This window comes from Aquarana catesbeiana, linkage group LG08 (assembly GCF_042186555.1).
Source record: "Aquarana catesbeiana isolate 2022-GZ linkage group LG08, ASM4218655v1, whole genome shotgun sequence".
NCBI classification, from domain to species: domain Eukaryota; kingdom Metazoa; phylum Chordata; class Amphibia; order Anura; family Ranidae; genus Aquarana; species Aquarana catesbeiana.
In genome coordinates this window covers 264,345,476-264,373,097 of record NC_133331.1, presented here as the reverse complement: position 1 = coordinate 264,373,097, position 27,622 = coordinate 264,345,476, and the positions used below count along the sequence as shown (strand labels likewise).

At 42.8% G+C, this 27,622-nt stretch overlaps 1 protein-coding gene across 1 annotated transcript in view; it reads left to right on the top strand.

Annotated features, from left to right (window-relative positions):
* LOC141106400 (membrane-spanning 4-domains subfamily A member 4A-like) overlaps window positions 1–25,082 on the top strand; it is a 75,302-nt gene extending 50,220 nt beyond the window's left edge. Inside the window, exons 5-7 of the mRNA XM_073597162.1 lie at window positions 12,396–12,572; window positions 16,352–16,471; window positions 24,481–25,082. Coding sequence (XP_073453263.1) covers window positions 12,396–12,572; window positions 16,352–16,471; window positions 24,481–24,615 — 432 coding nt within the window. The 3' untranslated portion in view covers window positions 24,616–25,082. The remainder of the gene's footprint in view (window positions 1–12,395; window positions 12,573–16,351; window positions 16,472–24,480) is intronic.
* Window positions 25,083–27,622: the final 2,540 nt, after the last annotated feature.

Genomic DNA, 27,622 nt, shown 5'->3' with positions numbered 1-27,622 from the left:
CATAAGTTTCACATAGAGTAGGAAAGGAGTGTATATAGATTTGTATCCGCATCTTCTTTAATCTAAATAGATTAGCTGCACTCCATGCATTAAAGGAATAAGGGGAAATCAAGGAAGGGTAAAGGGCTGGGTTTTTAATAAAAAGTGGTATATGGGGTGATTGAAGGCCAAGAGTGGTTTTGAATCTATCCCAGATGGATAAAGAGTGTTTCATGATAGGATTGTAGATAGAGGTTCGATCAACTGGACGTAACCATAACATATTAGCTACTGAGAAAGGGTCACAGTCAACAGACTCAATTGCTACCCATACTAGAACTTCATTTACTGCATAGTATATAGGTAAATGTGCAAGATGAACTGCATGATAATAGGCAGAAATATCAGGGAGACCTAAGCCTTCACGTTGTTGTGGAAGACAAAAAGTGGATTTAGAGGTACAGGGTTTAGCTGTGCCCCAGATAAATTACATAATTCTATGCTGAATAAGTCATAAGAAATGGGATGGCACTGAAATGGGCAGGACTCTAAAAAGGTTTAAGAATTTGGGTAAAATAGCCTTCTTGATTACATTAATTTTTCCTATTAAGGATAAGAAGATAGAGGACCATTGTGTTAACAATTCGGTAACCTATTTCAGTAACGGAGGGAAGTTAGCTGAATATAAATTGGTTATTTTAGCAGTAAGTTGGATTCCTAGGTATGGGAGTCGATGTGGTGTCCATGCAAAGGGGAGCGAGTTTTTAGCAAGTTGAAGTTCAGCAAGAGATAGGGAGATGTTGAGCGCAGTGGATTTTTGGTAATTAACTGTCAGACCTGAAATGTGTGAAAAACAGTCTAAGGAAAACAGGAGATTAGGTGCTGTGATATAGGGAGAAGTCATAAAGAGTAAGATATCATCAGCAAAAAGGCAGACTTTATGATGATATCCGCCTAATTCAATACCTTTTAATGTTTTGGTCTGATCTAATCAATTGGGCAAGAGGCTCGATGATGAGAGCAAAAAAAAAGTGTGGAAAGGGCATCCTTGACAGGGTCCACTTCCAATAGGGAATAGGTCAGATTTAAAACCGGCATATTTTATATATGCTTTCAGTTTATCATATAGGGAAGAAATCCACTTTAAGAAATGTGGTCCAAATCCCCATTTTTGAAGCGTGTACTGAAGATAGGACCATGAAACTGTGTCAAAAGCTTTTCTAATATTGAGGGTAAGAAAACATTCTGATAAACATCTAGATTTTGTTGCATGAGCAAGTAGCGAAGCTCTGCGAACATTGTCACCTGCTTGGCATAGGCGGATAAATCCAACTTGACCACTGTGAATAAGTTCATCTATCACCTGATTTAAATGAGTTGCTAGTATTTTGGCTAAATGTTTTATGTCAAGATTAAGGAGCAAAATAGGATGATAATTTGTCCAGGAGGTTGTACTAGATTTAGGTTTAGATAACATAGAGATTATAGCCATTAAAAATTCTGAATGAAAAGAGTGTCCATTCAGCAGCTAAATAAAGGCTTCAATCAGAATATGAGTTAAAATATCAGAAAACTTCTTGTAATAAGAAGCTGAAAACCCATCTGGGCCAGAACACTTTTTAGGTTTTAAAGCTTTGATAGCCATACTAACTTCCGCTACAGAAATTGGGCACTCAAGTCTTTCACGATGATTTTGGGAAAGTGTTGGAAGTGTGATAGGGGAAAAAGGGCACCAGCAACTGTGTGATCAAATATATAGTTTGAAGAGTATAATTTAGCAAGATTTGAGCGAAAGGTGTGTAAAATTTTGACAGGACTACTTGTATAATTATCTTGATTTAGCTTAAGTCGCACAGATGTTGTGGGTTTATACAGTGAACGCAAGGTTCGAGCTAAAAGGGTATCAGGTTTGTTTGTCTTGAGATAATAGAGGTGTTGTGATTTGCGTAAAAGATTATCTGCAGAGTCGGTAGGAAACAAGTCAAACTCTAAATGGGCCCTATCAAGTTTAGCTTTAGCGGAGGGGGAGGGAGAGTTTTAAAATGCGTTATGACAAGAATTAAAATAAGTTTCAAATTTTTATTGTAAGAGTTTGTGCTCACGTTTGAGAAATGATGCCTGTCAGATAAGGGCACCCCGGATTACAGGTTTATGGGCTTCCCAAAGAGTGAGTAGAGAAATATCTGGAGAAGAGTTATTAGTGAGATAGTCAGTGAGAGCGAGCTTGATATCTAAAGAGTGGGATGGGTGAGTTAAAATCGAATTGTTTATACACCAGGATGTATCTCATGCTTTTGAGACAGGGGAGGAGATGGTAGTACAAACTGCACTATGATCAGACCAGGTAAAGGGTATAATGATCGAGGAAAGGACTTCTGGTGCCACATCTATATTTAGGAAAATATGATCAATCCTAGAGAATGATTTATGTGGATGAGAGTAGTAGGTAAAGCGTCTGCGAGCTGAGTTAAGCTCACGCCATTAGTCAAACAAGTTATATTTAGAAAGAAGTTGTTGAAATGAAAGTTTAGAAGGACTGGAAGAGGGACAGGGTGGGGATTTATCTAAAAAGGGAGAGGACTTGGTTTGAATCTCCACATATTATCACAATACCTAATTTATGGGTATCAACTACATGGAAAAGATGGGAAAGAAAAAAAAGTTTGGTTGTTTATTAGGAGCATAATATGATACTATGGTTACCGTTATCTCATACTTACTGGACACATTTCTGATGTAACGATCCTCTGGGTCTTTAATTTCAGACGTGGGTACAAATGGGGTTGTACGGTGGGAAGCTATAAGAACCCCTCGTTGTTTAATAGCTGCTGAGGCTGTAAATACTTGTGGATAAAAGGTACTAAAAAAAAGGGGGGTGGCTCGAGCAGTAAAATGAGTCTCTTGTAGACAAACAATATGGCTTTTGGATGCAGCAAAACAGCGAAATGCCTTGGTACGTTTATGTGGTATATTAGGACCTTGGACATTTAAAGGTCAAAACATTTAGGGGGGCCATAATAATGATGTTATGAACTGAATTACAGATGATTTAACAATATATAATGGGACTGCGACTACCGCAGGAAAAGAAGTAGGAAAGAAGGAAGGAGGACTATCTCTCGTAGAGCAAATGTATTTAAAATTTGCAATATGGTATAGAGAGCAAAGGAAAAAACACAAGGGCGTACACCAGAGGCCAAAGTGCTACCGTCCAATATCCACATAATATTAATGGTGATCTGAGGGTAGCTAACTGGGGGCGCAAAGACTCCTCTAAAGGGAGCACTGCCAACAATAAAAATATAATACATATAGAAAGTTGATAACTACGTCCCTAAAAATGTGCTATAAAAGCCCAAGAGGGGTAGCATAAATATAAGTGTAAGGAGCAACCACGTAACAAAGCATCAAATATAACAATAAAAAAAATAGCACAAGGCTACGTAATAAAGTAAAGCTGGTTGCTGTGCCGGGACAAGGCCATCTAGAGCCCAAAACGACCATGCTTTGATTGCCCCTGGCGACTTCTATCACTTCCATTAGCTGCTGGTGTTTGCAGAGAGTGGGGGGCTAATCGACTTTGCGTGCCATTTTGGTTGAGAGGGCGTTCTAAAAGCTGCATGTCTTGTAAGAAAGACTAGAATTCTTCAGCAGAACGGCAGACATATTTAGACCCTTGGTGCGTGAAACAAATTGAAAACAGGAAACCCCATTGATATGCGATTTGATGTCTCTGTAGAATTTGGGGAAGAGGCTTTAAAGCCTGTCTTTTAGAAATAGTGAGCAGGGAGAGGTCAGCAAATAGCTGATAAGTATGTACCTGGAAGGTCAGCGTATCGTTCACTCTAGCTGCAGCCAGGAGTGGTTCTTTGGTGCGAAAATAGTTAAATTTGGCGATTTATATCGCGCGGCGGTCCATCAGGAAACGAAAAGTTTAGGACTTTAAATGAGGTCATAGACATGGTGGAGATAGATTGAAAAAAAGTACACATTTATTGTCATAAAAATCATAAAACATGTCAATGACAGAAACCACATAGGTGAGAAAACATTGTAATAAATGTAATTTCATGTTTGTTCACACACACTATTGAAAGTGTGCGTGCAATACAGGCAACTAGGGTACATCCAGGTATGGTAGCTACGTGCCCCGCAGTGGTCTGGATTGATCAGTAAATACATCATGTAACATGTAAACAGCACTTGCAAATGAGACAGACCATAGTAAATTGCAAAATCAGATTTGAAGATAAGAAGTAGAGTAATCGGGGTGTGGGGAAACAACCCGGAATGCCCAAGGTGGATGATTGAATGGGGGCTTGTATCTGCATCCCAAACAATGCCCGACGCGTTTCATGTGTATGACACTCATCAGGGGCAGGTGCTAATAGTATATAGGGACTCACTATAATGAGGTATAATAAGTATGGAGCCGGGGCCAACCAATCTTTGCTGGGAGCTGAGGTGATGGAGCAGCGTACATCCGAAACTTCCCCAAAACACAGAACACAAGTTGGGGGTATCTGTAGTAAGACTGGATATTGCACCAATGGTGGCTGCCAGAGGGAGTTAGTGTCTCTGCGCTGGAAAGGAATAGTAAGGTGGACTGCAGCATCAAACGTTGAATGACAACAGGGAGCTGCGCCTGGGGAAGCCAGATATAGCAGCCCTGCACACGTGCAAGCTGACTCCCACCAGCGTCACGCAAGCACGGCAAGAACGGGGGGGCTCCGATGCCGGCGGTGAACACCACCCACGACAGACGCTCGTTTCCCCAGCTGTGCTGGCCCGGATGGCAAAGTCGCATGCTCGACGTGATGGCGCCAAGTGATGATGGCACACGAGAAACAGGTTGCGTGGCGCCGATGCGCTGTGAAACAGCCCTCCCCCCCACACACACCCATCCCCTGCCACCTGAAGGGGGCGGGAAGGAGGGTGAGGGGACGGCGGCAGGCAGAGTGCATCGCAGCTCCCGGCAATAGACAGAAAAAGCCCAGGTCATACAAACCTCAATATGGAGACTCTAAACTAAAATGTCTGTGCTGAATCATCTCACAGACATAGAAAGAACATCTATTTCTCTAGAACACAAACCCGGACATAGTAGATAAATGTCAAGGGTTTGATTATCTCACACCTGGGTGACAGGGAAAAAGAGGAGCTGTCAATCCAGTCTATAAGCCTCCATCCCTAATACGAGGAAACAATGGGGAAAGTGGTGGGACTTTATATGAGGCACATATAGAATGTGCCTCCATCCCTAATTTGATGGAAACGGGAAGTTTGGGACTTTAAATGAGGTCATAGACATGGTGGCGATAGATTGAAAAAAAGTACACATTTATTGTCATAAAAATCATAAAACATGTCAATGACAGAAACCACATAGGTGAGAAAACATTGTAATAAATGCTTGCGTGACGCTGGTGGGAGTCAGCATGCACGTGTGCAGGGCTGCTATATCTGGCTTCCCCAGGCGCAGATCCCTGTTGTTGTCATTTAACGTTTGATGCTGCAGTCCACCTTACTATTCCTTTCCAGCGCAGAGACACTAACTCCCTCTGGCAGCCACCATTGTTGCAATATCCAGTCTTACTACAGATACCCCCAACTTGTGTTCTGTGTTTTGGGGAAGTTTTGGATGTATGCCCTGCCAGCACGCTGTTCCATCACCTCAGCTCCTGGCAAAGATTGGTTGGCCCCAGCTCCATACTTATTATACCTCATTATAGTGAGTCCCTATATACTATTAGCACCTGCCCCTGATGAGTGTGATACACACGAAACGCGTCGGACATTGTTTGGGATGCAGTTACAAGCCCCCATTCAACTATCCACCTTGGGCATTCCGGGTTGGGCATTGAGCCGGTGCCATTTTGACGTAAGCCTGGGCCAGCGCATATTTGACATTTTTGGAGACCATAGGAGTACAGTGACCTCATTGTCATGTTCAAGAAACCAGCATTATCCTGCTGGAAGCTATCAGAAGATGGGTACACTGTAGTCATAAAGGGATGGACATGGTCAGCAACAATACTCAGGTAGGTTGAGGTTAGGGATGAGCCGAACACCCCCGGTTCGGTTCGCACCAGAACCTGCGAACGGACCGAAAGTTCGCACGAACGTTAGAACCCCATTGACGTCTATGGGACTCGAACGTTCGAAATCAAAACGGCATGGGTACCCCCCAGTCCATTACCAGGCCCTTTGGGTCTTGTATGGATATTAAGGGGAACCCCGCACCCAAATTAAAATAAGGAAAGGCCCTATATACTCTGAACAGCAGTATACAGGCGGTGCAAACAAGACAGGGACTGTAGGTTTGTTGTTAAGTAGAATCTCTTTGTAATTTTGAACGGGTACATTTTTAAAGCGTTTAGCTCCAGCCAAAAAATCTTTTTTAAGCTTTTTGGAAAACATAGGGAAGGGTTATCACCCCTGTGACATTTGTTTTGCTGTCTTTCCTCCTCTTCAGAAGATTTCACCTCACTTTTTGTCCCAATGAAAAATGTTTTTTGAAAATTTGGGTTTTTTGTGGAACAAGGATTGGAAAGCATCAGTGGAAAGGAGAAATTGTTTTCCCATATTAACTCTTACAGGAGAGAATTTCCCTTCCTAGGGGTAGATTTCATCTCACTTCCTGTTGTCTCCTTCCGTTTGCAAGTAGGAGTCGTTTGTAAGTTAGATGTTTGAAAGTAGGGTCCTGCCCTATATACTCAGCAGAAATTTGGGCCTTAGGTGTTGCTGTGGCCACAACACTGTAAGCCCTCACAGGGCCCTGCTGTGAAATATTAGATCAAGAATTGTAATTCCATGCCCCTGTTGAACAGGAGCTGAAAAATTAGGCCTTAGGCACTGGTGCTGGTGCCACAACACTGCAACCCCTTACAGACACTCTAGTTGGAACGCAGGAATGAGCCCTGCTGCAAAGTATTGCATCAAAAATTGTAATTACACGCCCCTGTTAGACAGGGGCAGAAAAATTGGGCCTTAGGCACTGGTGCTGGTGCCACAACACTGCAACCCCTCACAGACACTCTAGTTGGAATGCAGGAACGAGCCCTGCTGCAAAGTATTACATCAAAAATTGTAATTACACGCCCCTGTTAAACAGGGGCTGAAAAATTGTGCCTTAGGCACTGGTGGTGGCGCCCAGAACCAAAAATGTTCTTACAAGCTATCAGCGTGATGATTGAGGAGGAAGAGGATAATTACTCAGGGATAGTCACTCAGCATCAGCATAGGCAGTCTTTGAAGGGATCTGAGATTTCAAAAAAAATTATTCGGTTACATCAGCATCAGGTGCTTGGTAGCTGGTGGTGATCCAAGACTGATTCATTTTTATGAAGGTCAGCCGATCGACCGAGTCGGTGGACAGACGCACCCTGTGATCGGTTACCACGCCTCCAGCAGCACTGAATGTGCGTTCCGAAAGAACGCTGGATGCAGGACAGGCCAGTAGCTCAATTGCATACTGTGCAAGCTCTGGCCAGTGATCCATCCTCAAGACCCAGTAACCCAGAGGATTTTCGGTGGGAAAGGTGTCCAAGTCTGATCTTGCCCCTAGGTATTCCTGCACCATGTAAAACAGACGCTGGCGATGGTTGCTGGAACCGATCATACCTTGGGGCTGCGGACCAAAAAATTGTCTGAACGCATCGGTCAGACGGCCACCTTCTCCACCGCTCCTTCTTTGACTGACCGAAGCCTCAGCAACACGTTGTCCAGAAACGTGAGATACGCTTGAGACATATGTTGCAAATAGCAGCGGTGCGATCTGATGCACTCGTCTCAAAAAAGGCCCACACCAAAGAACTTTTTGAATAACGCGCAGAGACTGCAGCGCCCTGTACATGTGGAGCTTTGGGGTGTGATGCAGTCAATGTGCTGCCCTTAGGCTGGCCCCTGGAGGGCATCCTGCCTAGTTGGTGATGTGCCGCCTCCTCCTCCTCCTCCTCTCTCCTATCAGGCACCCACGTTGAGTCAGTGACCTCATCATCCCCTCCCTCCTCATCACTGGAGCAAACCTGGCAGTATGCTGCAGCAGGGGGAGCATGACTGCCAGATTGCTGTCCTTCTTGGGCACCCCCTCTGTCCATGCTCATGTTACTGCCTTCATCGAGCTCAGTATCATCATCAGAGCCTTCCAAACGCTGGGCATCCTCCTGGAGCATGTACCCAACACTGTGGTCAAACAGTTCGAGGGAATCCTCATGAGGACATGGTGGAGCTAGGGAACGAGTCACTGATGACATTGAGCTGAGGGAAGAGGCCGCTGCTTTGCCAGACAAAGCACCCTGGGCATGGGTGAGAGAGGATGAGGAGGATGAGGACGGCTTGGTCATCCACTCGACCAAGTCTTCCGCATGTTGCGGCTCAACACGGCCAGCTGCCGAAAAAAAGGCCAAGCGTGTCCCATGGCCACGTGCTGATGAGGATGCACCGTCTCCACGACCAGCACTAGACACAGAGCCTGCTTGCCCTCTCTTATTGGCTTGTGACTGTCTGCCTCTCCTTCTTGGCCTTCCAGACATACTAATGGCCTGTAGCTGCACTAAGCTGGGATAGAACACCAGTAATTTTCTTCAGGTAGCTTTATATACTGTAACCAGACAAGCCTGCCTGTCAGTAGGAAGATAACAGGAACGGATCTAGCTGAACACTGTGAGCAGGACGCACTGTACTAAATGTAAATAGTCTAGCTGCCTGACCGTGGTACTAATAGGATCAAATAGAACACCAGTAATTTTCTTCATGTAGCTTTATATACTGTAACCAGACAAGCCTGCCTGTCAGTAGGAAGATAACAGGAACGGATCTAGCTGAACACTGTGAGCAGGAGGCACTGCACTAAATGTAAATAGTCTAAAAGATAACAGGAACGGATCTAGCTAAACTGAATACAGTGTATATATATATATATGCAACACCTGGGATGCATATATATACACAATACACTGTAAGTGCAGCTAACTGACTGACTGTTCTGCCTAATCTATCTAACTCAAATCAAATGACACTGTCTGTCTCTCTCTCTCTCTCTCAATGAACGCCGGAACACACACTACACAGGGCCGCCGTGCAGGCGGCCTTATATAGTGTGGGGCGTGTACTAAATCCCCTGAGCCATAATTGGCCAAAGCCTCCTTGGCTTTGGCCAATTATGGCTCTCTGTTCAGGCGGCGCTGTGATTGGCCAAGCATGCGGGTCATAGTGCATGCTTGGCCAATCATCAGCAAGCAATGCACTGCGATGCCGCAGTGAATTATGGGCCGTGACGCGCCACGCGAATTTGGCGCGAACGGCCCATATCGTTCGCAATTCGGCGAACGGGCGAACAGCCGATGTTCGAGTCGAACATGGGTTCGACTCGAACACGAAGCTCATCCCTAGTTGAGGTGTAAGGACCAAGCCTCTTTTTGAGATTTGTTATTAACAAGTTAAAAAGATTTTTTTTTTTTGCTAGAAAATGGCAGTCGTTGCAATACTTTCTGTCACACCGTATTTTTGGAAAAAATACACTTTTTTTGAATTAAAATATAAGACAACAGTAAAGTTAGCCCAATTGTTTTTATATTGTGAAAGATAATGTTAAATTGATACCCAACATGTCACGCTTCAAAATTGCGCCCGCTCGTGGAATGGCGACAAACTTTTACCCTTGAAAATCTCCATAGATGACGTTTAAAAAATTCTACAGGTTGTATTTTTTAAGTTACAGAGGAGGTCTAGAATTATTGCTCTCACTCTTCCGATCACGGTGATACCTCACATGTGTGGTTTGAACACCGTTTTCATATGCGGGCGCTACTCACGTATGCGATCACTTTTGCATTTAAGCTCGGCAGGATGGGGCGCGTTGTAAAAAAAATAATAAGAAAAAAAAAATTTTTACTTTTATTTTATTTTTTTACACTGTTTTTTTTAAAAAATGTGTCATTTTTATTACTATTACAAGGGATGTAAACATCCCTTGTAATAGAAAAAAAGCATGACAGGACCTCTTAAATATGAGATCTGGGGTCAAAAGGAGGGCACTGGATCACGGCAGGAGGGGGGCCCTCTCCCACCACCGATAAAAGTGATCTTGCGGTGAATCCGCTGCAGAGACCACTCTTATCGGAAAGTGGATCGCCGGACGAAGAAGAGGATACTGGGGTTATGGCAGCTAGCTGCTGCCATAACAATGATATTCCACTTCAAAGTTAGAACGTATATCGGCGTGCGGCGGTCCGTAAGTGGTTAAATGATGTACAAATGGTTCAGGCTGCCGGTGTAATGGTGTGGGGGATATTTTCCTGGCACACTTTGGGCCCCTTAGTACCAATTGAGCAAGGCAGCATGGATCCATGCTTTTATGTTGTTTATGCCAAATTCTGACCCTACCATTTGAATGTCGCAGCTGAATTTGAGCCTGTGCGAATTGTAGCCTCAGTTTCCTGTTATTAGCCGATAGGCGTGGCACCCGGTGTGGTCTTCTGCTGCTGTAGCCCATCTGCTTCAAGGTTCGATGTGTTGCGCATTCAGAGATGGTATTCTGCATACCTTGGTTGTAACAAGTGGTTATTTAAGTTTCTGTTGCCTTTCTATCATCTAGGACCAGTCTGCCCATTCTCCTCTGAGCTCTGACATCAAAAAGGCATTCTCGTCCACACAACTGCCGCTCACTGGACATTTTCTCTTTTTCGGACCATTCTCTGTAAACCCCAGAGATGGATGTGTGTGAAAATCCCAGTAGATCAGCAGTTTTTGAAATACTAAGACCAGCCCGTCTGGCACCAACAACCATACCACCTTCAAAGTTACAGTACTTAAATCCCTTTTATTCCCCATTCTGATCCTCAGTTTGAACTTCACCATGTCTAGATGCCAAAATGCATTGAGTTGCTTCAATGTGATTGGCTGATCAGCAATTTGTGTTACCAAGCAATTGAACAGGTGTACATAATAAAGTGGTCCGGGAGTGTATATGTAAATATAACCAAATATCATTTATAATAGGGCTGTTACTGATTAAAATTTTCGTGTTCGATTAATTGATTTTTTTTAATCGATTAATCGACTAATTTTGATTAATTATAACGCACATACAGATCCAATTACTTTTAGCTGACGTCATGCGTAGCTCCTCCCCCGTACGCGTTACGTTCAATCAGAACTTCCTCAGCGAGGCGAGGCGAGGCAGGGCTACGGTGTCACCCTATAGTCTATTTAAATAGCACCGTTGTGCATCAGTGGAGAGCCAGAGACATCCATCACCTGCTGAGACAGCAAAGTGTCAGCTCTTTGGAAAAAAAGTGCCCTCATCATAAATGTTTCTTGATTGCTGGATAACCAATCAATGTCAGTTCATCGTCAAACTGACTTACAGCCAGGAAAGCCCTCAGATATGTTGATTTTCATAGCCAAGACCAGGATTTACATAGATGTTTATCTGAATACTTTGACCAGTGAGATCAATCAAATCGTTAGGATCTGTCTTCCTCAATTTATGATTTCACAGACATCGACGTCACAGGACTCCTCCCCCTTCCCTTCGTTAGCAGACGGAGGCACTTGGGGAAGGGGGAGGAGTCCGGTGACGTCACCGGATCTCCGACGGAATTTCCTGAAGACCCGGAAGCCGGCGGAGAGGTGAGTACCTATCAAAAGAATTTTGATCGCTCAAAAAAATTAATGATTAATCGAGGAATTCATCTTTAATTTTACCAGCCCTAATTTATAAATAAGTATAATAAATAAGTCCACTATTATGAATAGTGATGGAAATAAACAATTGTTCCATCCATTAGTATGTGAACTTTCTTCACCAAACATCCAAAGATTTACACCAACAATTCGAGCACTTTCTTCCACCAAAAGTGAGACTAGGCACTCATCACATGAACGTACTGCCAAAGAATGAAGCAGCAATACGAGCTCTATCTGAGATCCCCGGATCAATCCACTCAGTGGGTCTGGCAACTTTTAAATCCTCTTCTGTCACTGAGGGCAGTATATGCACTAAGCACTCACAAGACCCATCAAACGCTGCCACTGACCCGGCCAGCGTGGCGGCTCGATGTCACGCTCTATGCTCCGCCCAATGCCTTTCCCGCACCTGCTCATCCTCAGGGACCTCCCACACTGACAATGCTAGTGTCCAAAAGGTGTCTCTGTTCCTTCATCCAGAATGTAGGCACTCTAAAATAAAAAGTGTGTTCCTGGCTAGATCTACAGGTGAAAACACAGGGGGGAAAATGACAAAAAAAAAAGAAAACAAATGCAGCCACCACATCTAATGATTGGTAAACTGCGATATATTACATGTTTGGTTTCGGGTTTAATACCGCTTTAACACTTAGCAAATGTTATAAATAAGACTGTTTATGGTATTGTTGTATCATTGATTTATTCTTCCCGATTTCACTTTACAGATCAAAGGCTCTCTGTCTCTGAACATCATTAGCTCCATTTTCAGCATGGTAGCTGTGATCTTAAATATTGCCGATTTGGCAACAGTGCTGTGCTACAGTTTCGGTTACGGTTTCTATGGCAATAGTAGGTACAATTATAATCCCTATGAAGCTCAGAGGCAATGCCAACAGCAATATGTAAGTCTTATTCTGTTCATTATATAACTAGAATATCAAGTGATTAATGTATTAAAGAAATTAAACATATATAAATCACTAAACATATGTATACTGATTCAAATAATATCATATATACCGTATATACTCGAGTATAAGTCGAATTTTTCAGCACATTTTTTTGTGCTGAAAGTGCCCCCCTCAACTTATACTGGAGTCAAGCACTTTTCTGCAGCAAAAAATGTCATTTTCCGAACCGACTTTGGGGCCCCATATCTCAGGGACACTTAGTGCTAGGAACCTCAGATTTGGTGTGCAAACCCAGTGGAACTGGTACCATAGCATATCCAAAGCTGGGGTTCCTAGCACCAAGTGGCACTGAGATACGGGGCCCCAAAACTGGTTCGGAAAATGTCATTCTCTGCTGCAGAAAAGTGCTTGACATTTTCTGAACTGATTTTTGGGGCCCTGTATCTCGGGGCTACTTTATGCTAGAAATGCCAGCTTTGGAAATATTATGGTGCTAGTTTCACTGGGTTTGCACACCAAATTTGGGATTCTTAGCACTAAGTGGCCCAGAGATACGGGGCCCCAAATTTGGTCAACTGTGTCTATCTGCAGCAATGTCATTTCAGGACCCTTTGGGTTCAGAGACCCCAAATTTTGGCTGCAGCTAGGGGGCATCTAGGAACCCTTAACTACCGAGTTTGAAGTTCAGGGGACCTATGGCTGCAAATGGGCACAGTGAGGCATGCAAATGGGCATTGTTGACCCTCTTTTCCACTTACAGTAGCTGTGCATTTCTTACCCTCGTCTTATACTCGGGTCAATAAGTTTTTCCCATTTTTTTGTGGTAAATTAGGGCCTCGACTTATACTCGGAACGACTTATACTCGGAACGACTTATACTCGAGTATATATGGTACTATAAAAAAGGGCAAGGTTGGATATCATACGAATAATATAAAATCTTAATGCAGTTTTTCTTCGTTTCTGTTATGACATTTTTCCAAGCTGTATTCTGCTACATATCTTTGGTGAAAATAACCCAAATCAGTGTATATTATTTAGCCTGTAGGAAAGTTATCCAGTATATACAATAGCATATAGACTCTATATCTGAAAATCGATCAATCCTGATGTACCGACTCATTTCTTGAGGCCCGAAAATGCCAGGAAAGTACAAATATCCCCCAAACGACCCCTTTTTGGAATGTAGACAACCCAAGGTATTTAATAAGATGCATGGGGAGTTTTTTTGAAGTTGTATTTTTTTTGTCACAATTTTTTGGATAATGAAGAAATTTATTAATTTTTTACATTATTATTTCTGTCAGCAGTGCAGTACAGCATCATCATAAAACTGGTGTGGCCGTGATCAGGGACACTGACTGGGGACAGTATAAGTAAAAAAAAAAAAAATATTATTTTTTTTTTAATTTTTTAAAATATTTTCTTCTTTTTTTATTACATTCCTTTTCTTTTCTTTTTATAAATACAGTGACCAGAGCAATTTAGTGTTACCATAGTAACACTGTACTACTCTGGGGAGGTGATTAGGATTTTTTTACAACTATGATTGCTTATAACTGTGAATTTTACAGTTATAAATCAAGCATTTTTTCTGAATTAAAACTATTCATTCAGTGTTTACTATTGTGATTAGCCGTGATTGGCCACAGCTAATCCCATGGTACAGATGGGCTGTGACTAGCCCTGCTTGTCCAGTTGATCACTGTGACCAATCACGGAGCTCATCACAATAGTATACATGAATCAAAGCCTTTCATTGTGTACAATGTGATCTGCTGTGATTGGCCACAGCGATCCCATGGTACTGGCAGCAGGCCGATAAACTGATCTGTCATCCGCTGTGTCCGGTGGACACAGCGGGTGACAGATCGTGCCAGAGCGTGGCCTGTGGGGCACACACGAGGTGCGATCATGGGAAGACATCATATGATGTCCTCCCAGGATAATAGGGATCCCTAAAAAATATAAAAAAGTAAAAAGAAAGAACTCTGCGTTATGAGTGAAACTTAAAAAATATAACAAAAAACTGCTCCCCTCAAAGTGCTTGGTGAGCAGACTTTGAGCTTGTGGGGGTGTATAAAAATAAGGGGGCGCTAATAGTTGAGCGTGACAGTAAAATACCTGTGATCAATATTTCATGGTCATTATAAACAATACTGTACAAAATAAATCATATTAAATAGCTACATATAGTGAATATAATAAACTGTGCATCATAAACAGCCAGTATTGTGCTCATAGCAGATATATTAAACATCTGTCTGCAAATAAGTCAAACCACACGTTAGATAATAGTGTGAGACTATCTGATCTGCTACACTCACACTATTATCTAACGTGTGGTTTGACTTATTTACAGGAAGGTGTTTAATATATCTGCTATGAGCACAATACTGGCTGTTAACTGATGAACAGTTTATTATATTCACTATATGTAGCTATTTAATATGATTTATTTTGTACAGTATTGTTTAGAATGACCATGAAATATTGATCACTGGTATTTTACTGTCACACTCAGAAACTATTAGCGCCCCCTTATTTTTATACCCCCCCCCCCCCCACAATAGGGATCCGGCCTGGCCATCATATAATGCCCTGTAAACACGGATCCATCCATGGATTTTTTCCAACGGATTTTGGCTCAAACTTGTCTTGCATACACGCGGTCGCACAAAGTTGTCGGAAAATCCGATCGTTCTGAATGCGGTGATGTAAAACACGTACGTCGGGACTATAAACGGGACAGTAGCCAATAGCTTTCGTCATGTGTGGAACTTTGTGCATCGGATTTGTGTACACACGATCGGAATTTAACCGATCGGATTTTGTTGTCGGAAAATTTTATAGCCTGCTCTCAAACTTTGTGTGTCGGAAATTCCGACAGAAAAAGTCCGATGGAGCCCACACACGATCGGAACTTCCGACAACACAATCCGATCGCACTTTTTCCGTCGGAAAATCCGACCGTGTGTACAGGGCATTACAGTAGGCCAGATGGTAAGGGATTAAATGTTAGGCATCATCTCCATACAGAATTTAAAGGAAAGAAAGGAAGCCTCCAATATTAAACATGTCAACCACAAAAGGAAACACACTCACTTGTATTATCTGAGTCACAGACTCATTTCCAGCATTTTTAGCTGAAGAATTCCGGCATCAGGGTCCGGACATCTCTTTGCCTCACCCTACGCGTTACGCCACTAGCCTACATGGCTTTGTTGGGGAAAGAAAACTGTAGTCATATTCAATGTCTATACACCCAAAACACACCATAAAAGATTGCATAAGTTCCTTATGGATAAACTTCAACCTTACCCCAGAGAATGCCTAATCTTATACAGGCATTACAATTAAGTTATTAATACCACATTTGCAGAAAAGGGACTACCACTCTCTCTTCATTCCTTCACTCTGCAGATCTTCCTGATCCTTGACGGTGCCTACATGTTACAGAAACAGACTATATAGTCTGTTTGAGGACAGGTGAGATATGAGGGGTCTTCTAGACTCCTGATTTCTCATTAAAGAGAACAAACCTAATCTTCAGGCCTAACATTTTTTATACATGTAAACAAAAAAACATAAAAACAGCTGTGGCTGTAAAAGGGCTAAAGGGACCAAAACCTAAATAACAGGGAAAGTGAACCTAACATCCAGGACACATCCCGGCATCCTGTATAATAGACATATACTGCATATATTAAACTAAAAGATTCCCTATAAGAATCATTCGCTGACTTACTATTTTTAATTTTTTTTTACAGAATGGTGCTTATGCTGCTATTTCTCTACTACTTGTGATAAATTTGCTGCTCTTCTGTGTCACCGTTTCCACCTCTGTTTTTGAATGCCGGTCTCTCTCAAAAGTACAAAGTGTCACCCAGGTAAGAGACGTATGGGATTACTGTAAAAAGAACGTCAAGTCAAGGGACCAGCAAAGTCTATCACCCACCAGCTTTGGGAAACCCTTTGCTTTGAGATCATTGTCCCAGCTCTCCCCTGTGGCCTTAACTAGGATTGTGTTTAGGCATCACCCTACTTGAGGCAGAGGTCTGTTAGCAGTACTGTGATGGGGGATCCTTTTTGCCACAATGCAAACAAAAATGACATATTTACCTGACTGGGGCCATACCATAACCACAAGCCAAACACTAGGCATTCAGGTGTCAGGAAAAGAAAATGGAATTCAGGAGGTTACAGTGTTCCCTACTGAATGCCTGTCAGTTGCACCTGCATCGCTCTGAAAGGGACCCACCACTGATCTCTCTTTAAAGACTGACACAGGTGTAAACGAGCCCTAAGAATGGATTTCTTCTCATTTTGGAAAGATTTCCTCCTACTTCCTATCAGCGGCGGCCCATAATGCAGGGGCACCGCCCTCCCCCCATCCATGCGTCCGGCCCCCTAATCTACATGCGGGGCGCCGAATGCATGTATTCCAATGGGGTTTTTTTTTAAGCTCGTGATTAGAGCCAGAGGCTCTAATAGGCTTCAAAAAAGAGTGGGCTCGGGGCACAGAGAACTGCGCAGTTTACCAGGGCAGGTAAGCCTGGAGGGGCCCGGCCCTCCTTAACAATTTCAATCCCGAGCACTTTTACTCCCCTCCTGTCCAGGCCAATTTTCAGCTTTCAGTGCTGCTACACTTTGAATGACAATTGCGCGGTCATGCAACACTGTACCCATAAGGAATTGTTATCATTTTTATCACACAGAGCTTTCTTTTGGTGATATTTAATCATCACTGGGTTTTTATTTTTTTGCTAAATAAACAAAAAAGACCAGAAACTTAGAAACAAAGAAAAACACATTTTTTTCAGTTATAACATTTTGCAAATAAATAACCTTTCTTCATAAATGTACGTCAAAATGTATTCTACTACATTTCCTTGGTGAAAATAACCCAAATCAGTGTTTAATATTTATTCTGTAGGAAAGTCCAGAAACTATGGTATATAGGTGAAAATCATTCAAACCTGATGTATTGATGGCCTATCTCATTCCTTGAGGCCTGAAAATGCCAGAAAAGTACAATTGTCCCCTCAAATGCCCTCTTTTTTGGAAAATAGACAGTCCAAGGTCTTTAGTAAGAGGCATGGCAAATTTTTTTTTTACATACTGTTACCAGCGCCTTCTGAGAGGACATCATATGATGTCCACTCAGAAGGACGAAAGGCCCATTAAGCCATCAATCTGCTATAGGCCAGATGGGAAGGTGTTAAAGGCACAGGAGCGAACTGGACACCCAGCATATAGCACAACGGCAGCAATGGTGTCCAGTGCATCACCTCACCTGTATTTTAACAGTACAACCAGCCTGTGCTATATGCGGACTGTCCAATGTGCCCCTGTGCCTTCAAGTAGGGGTGGGCTCCCTCCAGGCTTACCTGCCCTTTATCTATCAATTTTTATACATGTGCTTCTACTATGTAGGCTCTCACAAATTGGGACTGCAGATAATACTGAGGTGCCATGAAGTGGCAAATGTGTGCAAACTAAATCCCTGTTTTAAATGCAAACCGTTAGACAGGATAATTTGGTTGTTTTCAGGCTGGTTGGTAAGTTGAGCTGGGAATTCTTTTGATCTTGTTTGCCATAAATATTGAGGAGCCTGCCCAGTAAGGGAAGTCAGGTGGAAGATGGAGTGAGGAAGCTGTGCCGTTTAGCCTGGGAGGAGACCCCGGGGTGGAGGGGTTCTGCCTTCAGGCTGGGAGCTGAGAAGGACAGAGGGAACAGCAATACCCTGCTCATTTTCTTGTTCTTCGAGTCAAGTCGGGCATCCCATAATCCCTTATCCCTATCCAAGTTTACTATCCCTAATGAATACTAAAAACCAAGTCCATGGACTGTTTCTGGTCTCTACCAGAAAGTAAGAAAATGCATGTTGCCTGGCTGTGTGGGCTATAGGGGGACCCAATACGTAGTGGCTCCTAAGGGGGTAACGCTACATCTACATGCAATTACTGTTGGCGACTATAGCCTTCCGTTAGTGTTTGGAACGCATGCTGAAAACCAGTCAAAGTTGAGCTCCAAAAGCTGTAATGGGCAAATACAGCCCCAGCTGTTGTATGTGCACCAATGTCCAGGCTTTGCTACACCGCATAATGATGAAGAGGTTGAGGAACTGAGGAAGCCGCTGTGGACTGTGTATATTGTGAATTCATCAATTCAACCAAAAATCTCATTAATACAATCCTTCCATAGCCCATACAACATGGATTATGTGAATAAACTTGTTTATGTGCATTAATCTTGTGTATAAACGTCACCAAGTAATCCACTACAAATATGTGAAAGATCAAAAACATTCAGAAAATGTATGCCATGATGACATTCATATTTCACCCCAACAAAAAGTCTCCTTTGAGTTTATCCACTCTCTGCAAAAAAAGGTCTTCCATATTTCTTGTCCCATAGAGGACAATGGTGAAATATAAGCCTTGCATATGCAAGTAGATGTGGCGGAGAACAATACTGCTAGTTGCTGGCATGGCTGGTATGGCTTCAACACTTGTATGGCGAATTTCTCAAATGGATTCGAAAGCATGTGTACATGTGGATTAAAATGGAGCCATACAAGGGGTGTTGTCATGAACATAGCGTTGCGCCACATGTGAAGGCACAATACACATAACACTGCAACGCACATTGACGTCAAGACATATGCACTACATGTGGCCCCATAATATATACAAGACAAAAGGAAGAAAAACAAATAGAAGGCCAAACGAAAGCCAACTAAGTTGTCATGGTACAGTTATTGGAATTGTACTAATAGACAAAAAACAATATAGAAATGACTAAAACAAGTTGGCAATGTTTCCACCAAAAAGGAAAACCACAAATAACCCCTCTCCCTCCTTATTCCAAAATTTCAGGGGCAAATCTAAGAATCCAAAATACAGGCAAAATTATTTGAATTATTTGGGCCCAGAAAATTATGGGCCCTTAATTTATAGATCCACCTGCTCTCCAATCTCAAAAGATATTTAACAAATTCACACCTTTCGCTCCTATGGTTCCATCCATAACCCAGAAAAGGGGGATTCCATGTTATCATTATGATTGTATAAAGCATGGCGGGCTAAAGGTGATTGGATATTTTCTTAACATATGTCTGGGACATGGTCTGAAATTCTCACTTAAAATGGACATTTTGTTTTCTGCCAAAATGGCCTTCGCAAACCATGAAGGAGGAGATAAATAACTCCCTGTGTGTTGCAATTAGCAAAATGTCTAGCAGTCAAAGTTTTTCCATTAAATACATCAATCCATTTGTCAGAGTATACCTATTTGCAAGTTGAACAAGCCCCATTCTTATAGGTGCCCTTAGTTCGGCAGCATAATTGGTGATTGCTACAAAAGTGACTTTAGACTAATTGATCCCCTATTAAGTGTGGATATATATGTAATAGATGGTAAGATAAAGGTGTCACAAGGTCAGATATGTACTAAATGGATCAGAAGATTGGCACAAAATGTTGAAATCCATAAAAGAGGTTTATTCCAAGCATGTAGTAAACTTAATAGCCAACACATTTTAGGGGCCTCGTTGTGCTCCCTTCATCAGGACATAAAAGAATGACTGCAGATAAAATCTAAAAATGTTGTTTATTAAAGAGACTCAGTCCTCTTCAGCAGCTGGTACATGTTGCAGCTCATGATCCAACTATTACATTACATCCCAAAGTGGAAGGGTCTTCAGTGTACAAAAGCAGCCCACATATCTCCTAGATGCCCCGTTATGACAGTAACAGTATAATTTTGAAAAAATCAATCATTTGTAGCAACTAACATCCACCTAAGGTTCCAGCACCAAAAAATTGTTTAGATAAACAGTAACTGGATCTTCAGTGGCGTAGCTAGGGGGGTTGCAGGGGTTGCAATGGCGACCCTGCCCTTGCTTTGGGAGGCCCGTGTGGCTCATAGAGAGAGGCTCTGAGATCTCCTCACCAAGTCACTGACCAAGGGCATCAGCTTCTTCTCATCGGCCGCCTTATGGTCTCCTCTGGTCACCCCATGGTCCAGCCCCCCCCTGCATGCTTGGGGCTGCAGTCCACTGTCCATTCAGTGTTGTAGGGCCGTGCTTCTTTACGACTACATATCCCATGGTGATCCTCTCCAGCTCCTCTGTAAATGGTTCATTCTCCCTGCCAATGAGGAAACAGGGGAAAGGAGCAGAACAGTCGGCTGTCCTTGCTGCGCCACCCACACCGGCATGGCAGCACAGAGAAGAGAGGGAGGGGGGAAATCCCCGGCAGCTGCTGTAGTTCTGTGTGTGTCAGTTCCGCTGCCTGTGTGACCGGTGGCAGCAGTGGCTGGCTGGATGAGCAGAGGAATCGGCATGTGTTTGTGTGATTGTGTTTGAGTGTGATTGTGTAAGTGTGTGAGTGATTGTTTTTTTTTTGTGATTGTGATTTTTAGGAACAAAGAACACGGAGGAAAAATGGGTATGCTTTAAGAGCATATTAAATAAAGGACATTAGCCAGTGCATCCCAATGGGAAATAAATTTAAAAGAGCTAATAAAAGTCCTGGATGGCTTAACTACAACGTAAAAAAAAGCAAAGGAGAAGGCTTTAAAAAAATACAAGACTGAGAGATCATCATCAACATTCCAGCATTTCAAAGAATGCAACAAGAAATGTAAGGGTGCATTCAGGGCGGCTAAGATAGAACACGAAAGGCACATAGTGGAGGAGGGTATAAAAAATCCCAAGAAATTCTTTAAGTACATAAATAGTAAAAAAAGGGAGGTCAGATCATATTGGTCCCATAAAGAATAATGAAGGGAATCTGGTTACTAAGGATGGAGAGATGGCGAAGGTATTGAATTTATTCTTCTCCTCAGTCTTCACGAGGGAAACGGGGGCTTCAGTAACCAAAACTGCAATGTTTATCCTCCTGACATATCACAGGAAGCACCCTCATGGCTAACAGAGGACAGAATTAGAAATAGATTTGAAAAACTTAACATTAATATGTCACCGGGACCAGATGGCTTGCACCCCCGAGGGTCCTTAAGGAACTCAGTCAGGTAATTGCCAGACGATTGTTCTTAATTTTTACTGACAGTCTACTGACTGGAATGGTACCAGGTGATTGGAGAAAAGCCAATGTAGCGCCAATATTTAAAAAAGGACCAAGATACATCCGTGGGAATTACAGACCAGTTAGTCTAACATCAATTGTATGCAAGCTCTTGGAGGGGATGATAAGGGACTATATACAAGATTTTAGTAATGACAACGGTATCATTAGCAGTAATCAGCATGGATTCATGAAGAATCGTTCTTGCCAAACCAATCCATTAACCTTCTATGAGGAGGTGAGTTGCCAATGCCATCTAGATAAAGGAAGGCCCGTAGATGTGGTGTATCAGGATTTTGCAAAAGCATTTGATACAGTTCCCCATAAACCTTTACTGTACAAAGTAAAGGTCCAATGGCATGGACCATAGAGTGAGTACATTGATTGAAAAGTGGTTACAGGGGCGAGTTCAGAGGGTAGTGATAAAAGAGTACTCAGAATGGTGAGGGGTGGGTAGTGGGGTTCCCCAGGGTTCTGTCCTGGAACCAATCCTATTTAATTTATTCATAAACGACCTGGCGGAAGGGATAAACAACTCAATCTCTATATTTGCGGATGATACTAAGCTAAGTAGGGCAATAACTTCTCCACAGGATGTGGAAACCTTGCAAGAAGATTTCAACAAATTAATGGGGTGGGCAACTACATGGCAAATGAGGTTTAATGTAAAAAAAAAATGTAAAATAATGAATTTGGGTGGCAAAAATATAAATGCAATCTACTCACTAGGGGGAGAACCTCTGGGGGAATCTAGGATGGAAAAGGACCTGGGGGTCCTAGTAGATGACAGGCTCAGCAATGGCATGCAATGCCAAGCTGCTGCAAGAAAAGCAAACAGAATATTGGCATGCATTAAAAAGGGGATTAACTCCAGAGATAAAATGATAATTCTCCCACTCTACAAGACTCTGGTCCGGCCCCACCTGGAGTATGCCGCCCAGTTCTGGGCACCAGTCCTCAGGAAGGATGTGCTGGAACTGGAGAGAGTCCAGAGAAGGGCAACAAAGCTAATAAAGGGACTGGAGGACCTCAGTTATGAGGAAAGGTTACGAGCACTGAACTTGTTCTCTCTGGAGAAGAGACGCTTGAGAGGGGATATGATTTCAATGTACAAATACCGTACTGGGGACCCCACAATAGGGATAAAACTTTTCTACGAAAGGGAATTTAATAGGACACGTGGCCATTCACTAAAATTAGAAGAAAAGCAGTTTAACCTTAAACTACGTAGAGGGTTCTTTACTGTAATGCCCCGTACACACGGTCGGATTTTCCGATGGAAAATGTCCGATCGGAGCGTGTTGTCGGAAATTCCGACCGTGTGTGGGCTCCATCGGACATTTTCCATCGGATTTTCTGACACACAAAGTTGGAGAGCAGGAGATAAAATTTTCGGACAACAAAATCCGTTGTCGGAAATTCCGATCGTGTGTACACAAATCCGACGGACAAAGTGCCACGCATGCACAGAATAAATAAAGAGATGAAAGCTATTGGCCACTGCCCCGTTTATAGTCCCGACGTACGTGTTTTACGTCACCGCGTTTAGAACGATCGGATTTTCCGACAACTTTGTGCGACCGTGTGTAGACAAAACAAGTTTGAGCCAACATCCGTCGGAAAAAATCCTAGGATTTTGTTGTCGGAATGTCCGAACAAAGTCTGACCGTGTGTACGCCCTATTAGAGTGGTAAGGATGTGGAATTCCCTTCCACAGGCAGTGGTTTCAGCGGGGAGCATCGATAATTTAAAAAAACTATTAGATAAGCACCTGAACGACCATAACATGCAGGGATATACAATGTAATACTGACATATAATCACACACATAGGTTGGACTTGATGAACGTGTCTTTTTTCAACCTCGCCTACTATGTAACTATTGTGTGATTGTGTGAGTGTGTGTTTTTATATCTGTTTGTATGTGTGTGTATATGTGTACAGAGCATTCCACCTATCACATAACACACTGCAGAGCATTTCACCTATCCCATGACACACTGCAAAGCATTCTACCAATCACATTGCACACTGCAGAGCATTCCACCCAACCCTTGACACTGCAGAGCATTCCACCCATATCCTGATATACTGCAGAGCATTCCACCCATCCCATAATACACTGCAGAGCATTACAACTATCCCATGATACACTGCAGAGCATTTCACCCCTCCCCTGACACTGCAGTGCATGCCACCCATCCCATGATACACCGCACAGCATTACAACTATCACATAATATACTGCAGAGCATTGCACCCATTCCATGACACTGCAGAGTATTTCACCCCATGGCAGAACTACCAGGGTCTCAAAGGTCGACTGGGCCCTGGCGCTTCGCCACCGTGGGGGGCTCCAAGGTGGCAGTAAGGGGGCGGCTGAAGAAAATGTGAAAGGGTAAGACTGTGGGGTCATGATAAAGGGCCCGACGATGGGAGTAAAGGGGTCCGGGCTCTGAGGGAAGTGTCTCAGGACTAGTGGGTTTAGGGGGGCCCTTCATGTTTTTTTGCACCGGAGCCCTGAAGGTTCTAGTTACGCCGCTGCAGATCTTCCTGGAACCAATGCCAGAGATCTCTTTTTACCTAGAGGATTGTTCTAAAAACCTAGTAATATAACAAACAGACATGAACATAATCCACAATAAAGATTTACAAACACGATGAAGCTTCTAAGAGCTTTCCTTCTATGATTTGCATTTCTCAGAAATTTGTCCTCGTACCCTCTATCCTTAAACCTTGGTCATAATATTTTGTCTTTCTCCTCAAAAATATTATCCTTTATCTTATTGTACTTTTATCTTTTGAAGGTGTTCGTGTTAAAGAATGATGTCGTCCTTGCCATGAATCCTGGTGCAGTTCCCGTTCCCTATCCTGTAACCACCACATATGCTCAACCACCACCGCAGCCACCGCCATATACAGTCAATGTAGTTAAAGCTTGACCAGACCATTAATAAAGAGCAACTGTCATATACATATTTTATGGCTATGATCAGCTTTCTAATGGATTGTTTCCTAATTATTGCAAATCAGTAATTTAGCAATATTACTAAATTCTTGTTTTTCTAAAAGTGATTACTTGTGCCAAAAAAGGTTCCTTAATGTGTTGGACTGACCAGGAGGTGGGACTTGACTTGAGAAAGGGGATTGTCTGTTTCACCTCTACTAGTACCATTTGTCTGCTCTCTATGGTTAGTCCTTCATTTCATTATATTATCTTTTTTGTATTGAATCTTTCCCCCCTTTCTTATATATGACTATTGTTTGCTCATAGCTATAGGCTGCACTTTTTGTAAAGCATGGCTAGGCTAATTTGGGGGCACATCCAAAAATATACATATGCTGTATGTATTTGTATGTACTACATTGTTGCTATCTGTATACTATAATATATTCATCTAACTTAGAATTTTAGTGTGATGACCTATTTACCGGTGCTATCGTTTTATTTATAGTTCTATGTCACCTTTTAGCATAGACCTTATTTGACTTATACTTTGGGCAGACCAGTAAACCTTTTTTGAAATTTCTTTAGTGCATTTTGAACAAAGTATAATAAAAAGTAAAATGTTGCTTTTCTAAAAAATGACAATCAAACTAATTAGTGGGTTTTAGGTTGGTTTTGCCAGGCCTAAACTTGTTAAGTGTCCAAAACCCTACCAGCAAAATACTCTTAGGCCTGGTTTACATACCTTGTCCCATGGAAGAAACAAGAACATTTTTTTTTTTTTTTTACAAAAGCGGTTTTTAAAATTCTACTTAATTTTTTTTTTAATAACAAACATGCCTATACTTACCTGCTCTGTGCAATCGTTTTGCACAGATCAGCCCTGATCCTCTTCTTCTGGGGTGCCCCGCTGGCACTCCAGGCCCCTCCTCTTCATCGGGTGCCCCCACGGAAAGCCGCTTTCCCTGTGGGAACCCGTGCAGGCTCACTCCTGAGTCCCGCTGCTGCATCCATTGACACAGACAGCAGGACTCAGCCCCACAACCCTGCTCCTATGTCTCTAGATTTGATTGACAGCAGCAGGAGCCAATGGCTCCTGCTGCTATCAGTCTGTCCAATGAGGAGAGAGATAGCGGCTGGAGCCGCTGCGCTCATGCACATCACTGGATCAGATCAGGCTCAGGTAAAAAAAAAAAAAAAAAAAAAAAAAAAAAAGGAGGGTCTGGGGTGCAGCTGCAGCACCAAAGGTTTTTCACCTTAATGCATGGTATGCATTAAGGTGAAAAACCTTGAGGCTTTACAACCACTTGAAGTCATATTTTAAAGTGAAGCTGTGAGGGCCGCTCAAAGAATCTGTACCCCACTGGTTGCCCTGACATTGCAAATCCTCCAACACCTCTGGCACTCTGGGTTCTGACATTCTTGTGGTAACAAAAAGTGCTTAGGAACACACATAGTAAATAGGATTCAACTGCTTGGATTGGCTAAAAGATTAATGGCAATGACATTCAATAATATAAACTCGTTACCTGCAGGGAATTTACTTTGACTGTTTCTGCTTTCAGGGTTATTTGTCAAACTGCGATAACTGGTTATAGTGGAACATGAACACTTACACAGAATCAACAAACTGCCTAGATTGAGCTCTATGGATACAAGCAGAAGAAAAGCAGAGGAATGACCAGATTCATGTCAGACCATTCCCTTCTGCTCCCAGACACTACAGTCCCAGAGAACTTTATAAACCCTGTATTTAGTTCAATTCAAATAATATGACCCTTAAATCATTTGACCTGCTCCTTTAGTGCATAAAGTTCTGTGTGGAAGTATGGGCCCTTATAGCACCAATGGCATTTGGGGGGGGGGTATGTTGTAGTCTTTTAGAAGAAAAGAAGGTCTTGCATCTTCATCAAGCTCTTTAGCGAAGTGCTTGAAGTGTCCTGACAAGCAGGGTGATATAAAGTATACTTGTGGTGTCCTGGCAAGCAGGATGAACACTGTTGCTGCTCAGTAAAGAGTAGGTATAGCACAAGTTCTCCTACAAGTTAGGTCAGTGAAACAAGACTATGGTGTCTGCATGCAGTGTCCTTTGTTTTAGGAAGATGGGCAAGTGCCCGCTCACCAATCCCAGGGACCTTTGGTATTGAAGAGTGGCAAGAAGGCTCCGCAGCAATCTCCTGCAGGGTCTGGCTCAAGGGATGGCACTTGGCCTCGTGTTGCACCATGTTGCAGCCCAGCTGGATCTGGCATGGATGTGATGAGAGCAGCCTCCAGGCTGCCGCTAAATGACCAAAAGAGGCTGGAAGTGGATGCTCCAGCACCCTCTCATGATGACTCTCTTTCTCCTGGTTGCAGAGGCCGCAATTCGGCCACAGCACAATCTAACGCAGAGTTACTCTTTGCAAATCCAGGCAGTGGTCCCAAGAGAGTAATCCCTCCCCCACACAGGCTTTATATCACCTTTCCCAGCATCTCATTCTACTCTCCAGCCGGGTGGAATTTGTATTCCATAGCAGTTTGACTGAATGTACAACTTGGCTCCATAGACTACATGTCTCAAGATGCTTCGCTCCTCTCCTGGATCTCAGTCACTCTGCGTCATCACATCCTGAAGGTAGAGTCTGAGCTGAGCACTAGGAGGGAACAGCCTCACCATAGCAATTCTACGAGTGTTTCCTGAAAATGCAGGTAATATTAGCCAGCTCCTAGCTACATTAACATGAACCTTCCCTGTAACCCTAACCCCCTATTCACTTGTTTCCCTACACCTGACTACACAGGATCACATTCTTCAAAATTATTCAAGGCACAACAGAACAGGTTAAATGTACTAATTGCTATGTTTGGTATTTTTCTCCATTTCAGGATTGAGAGAGAATAGCACTAAACTCAATTTCATGTGTTCTCTGTATTAGTATTATTGGTGCTGTGTAATCTCCGACCAATGACCTGGGTTTTAAGAAAAAGCAGAAAAGAGTGAGAGGGGAGAGGGAAAGAAATGA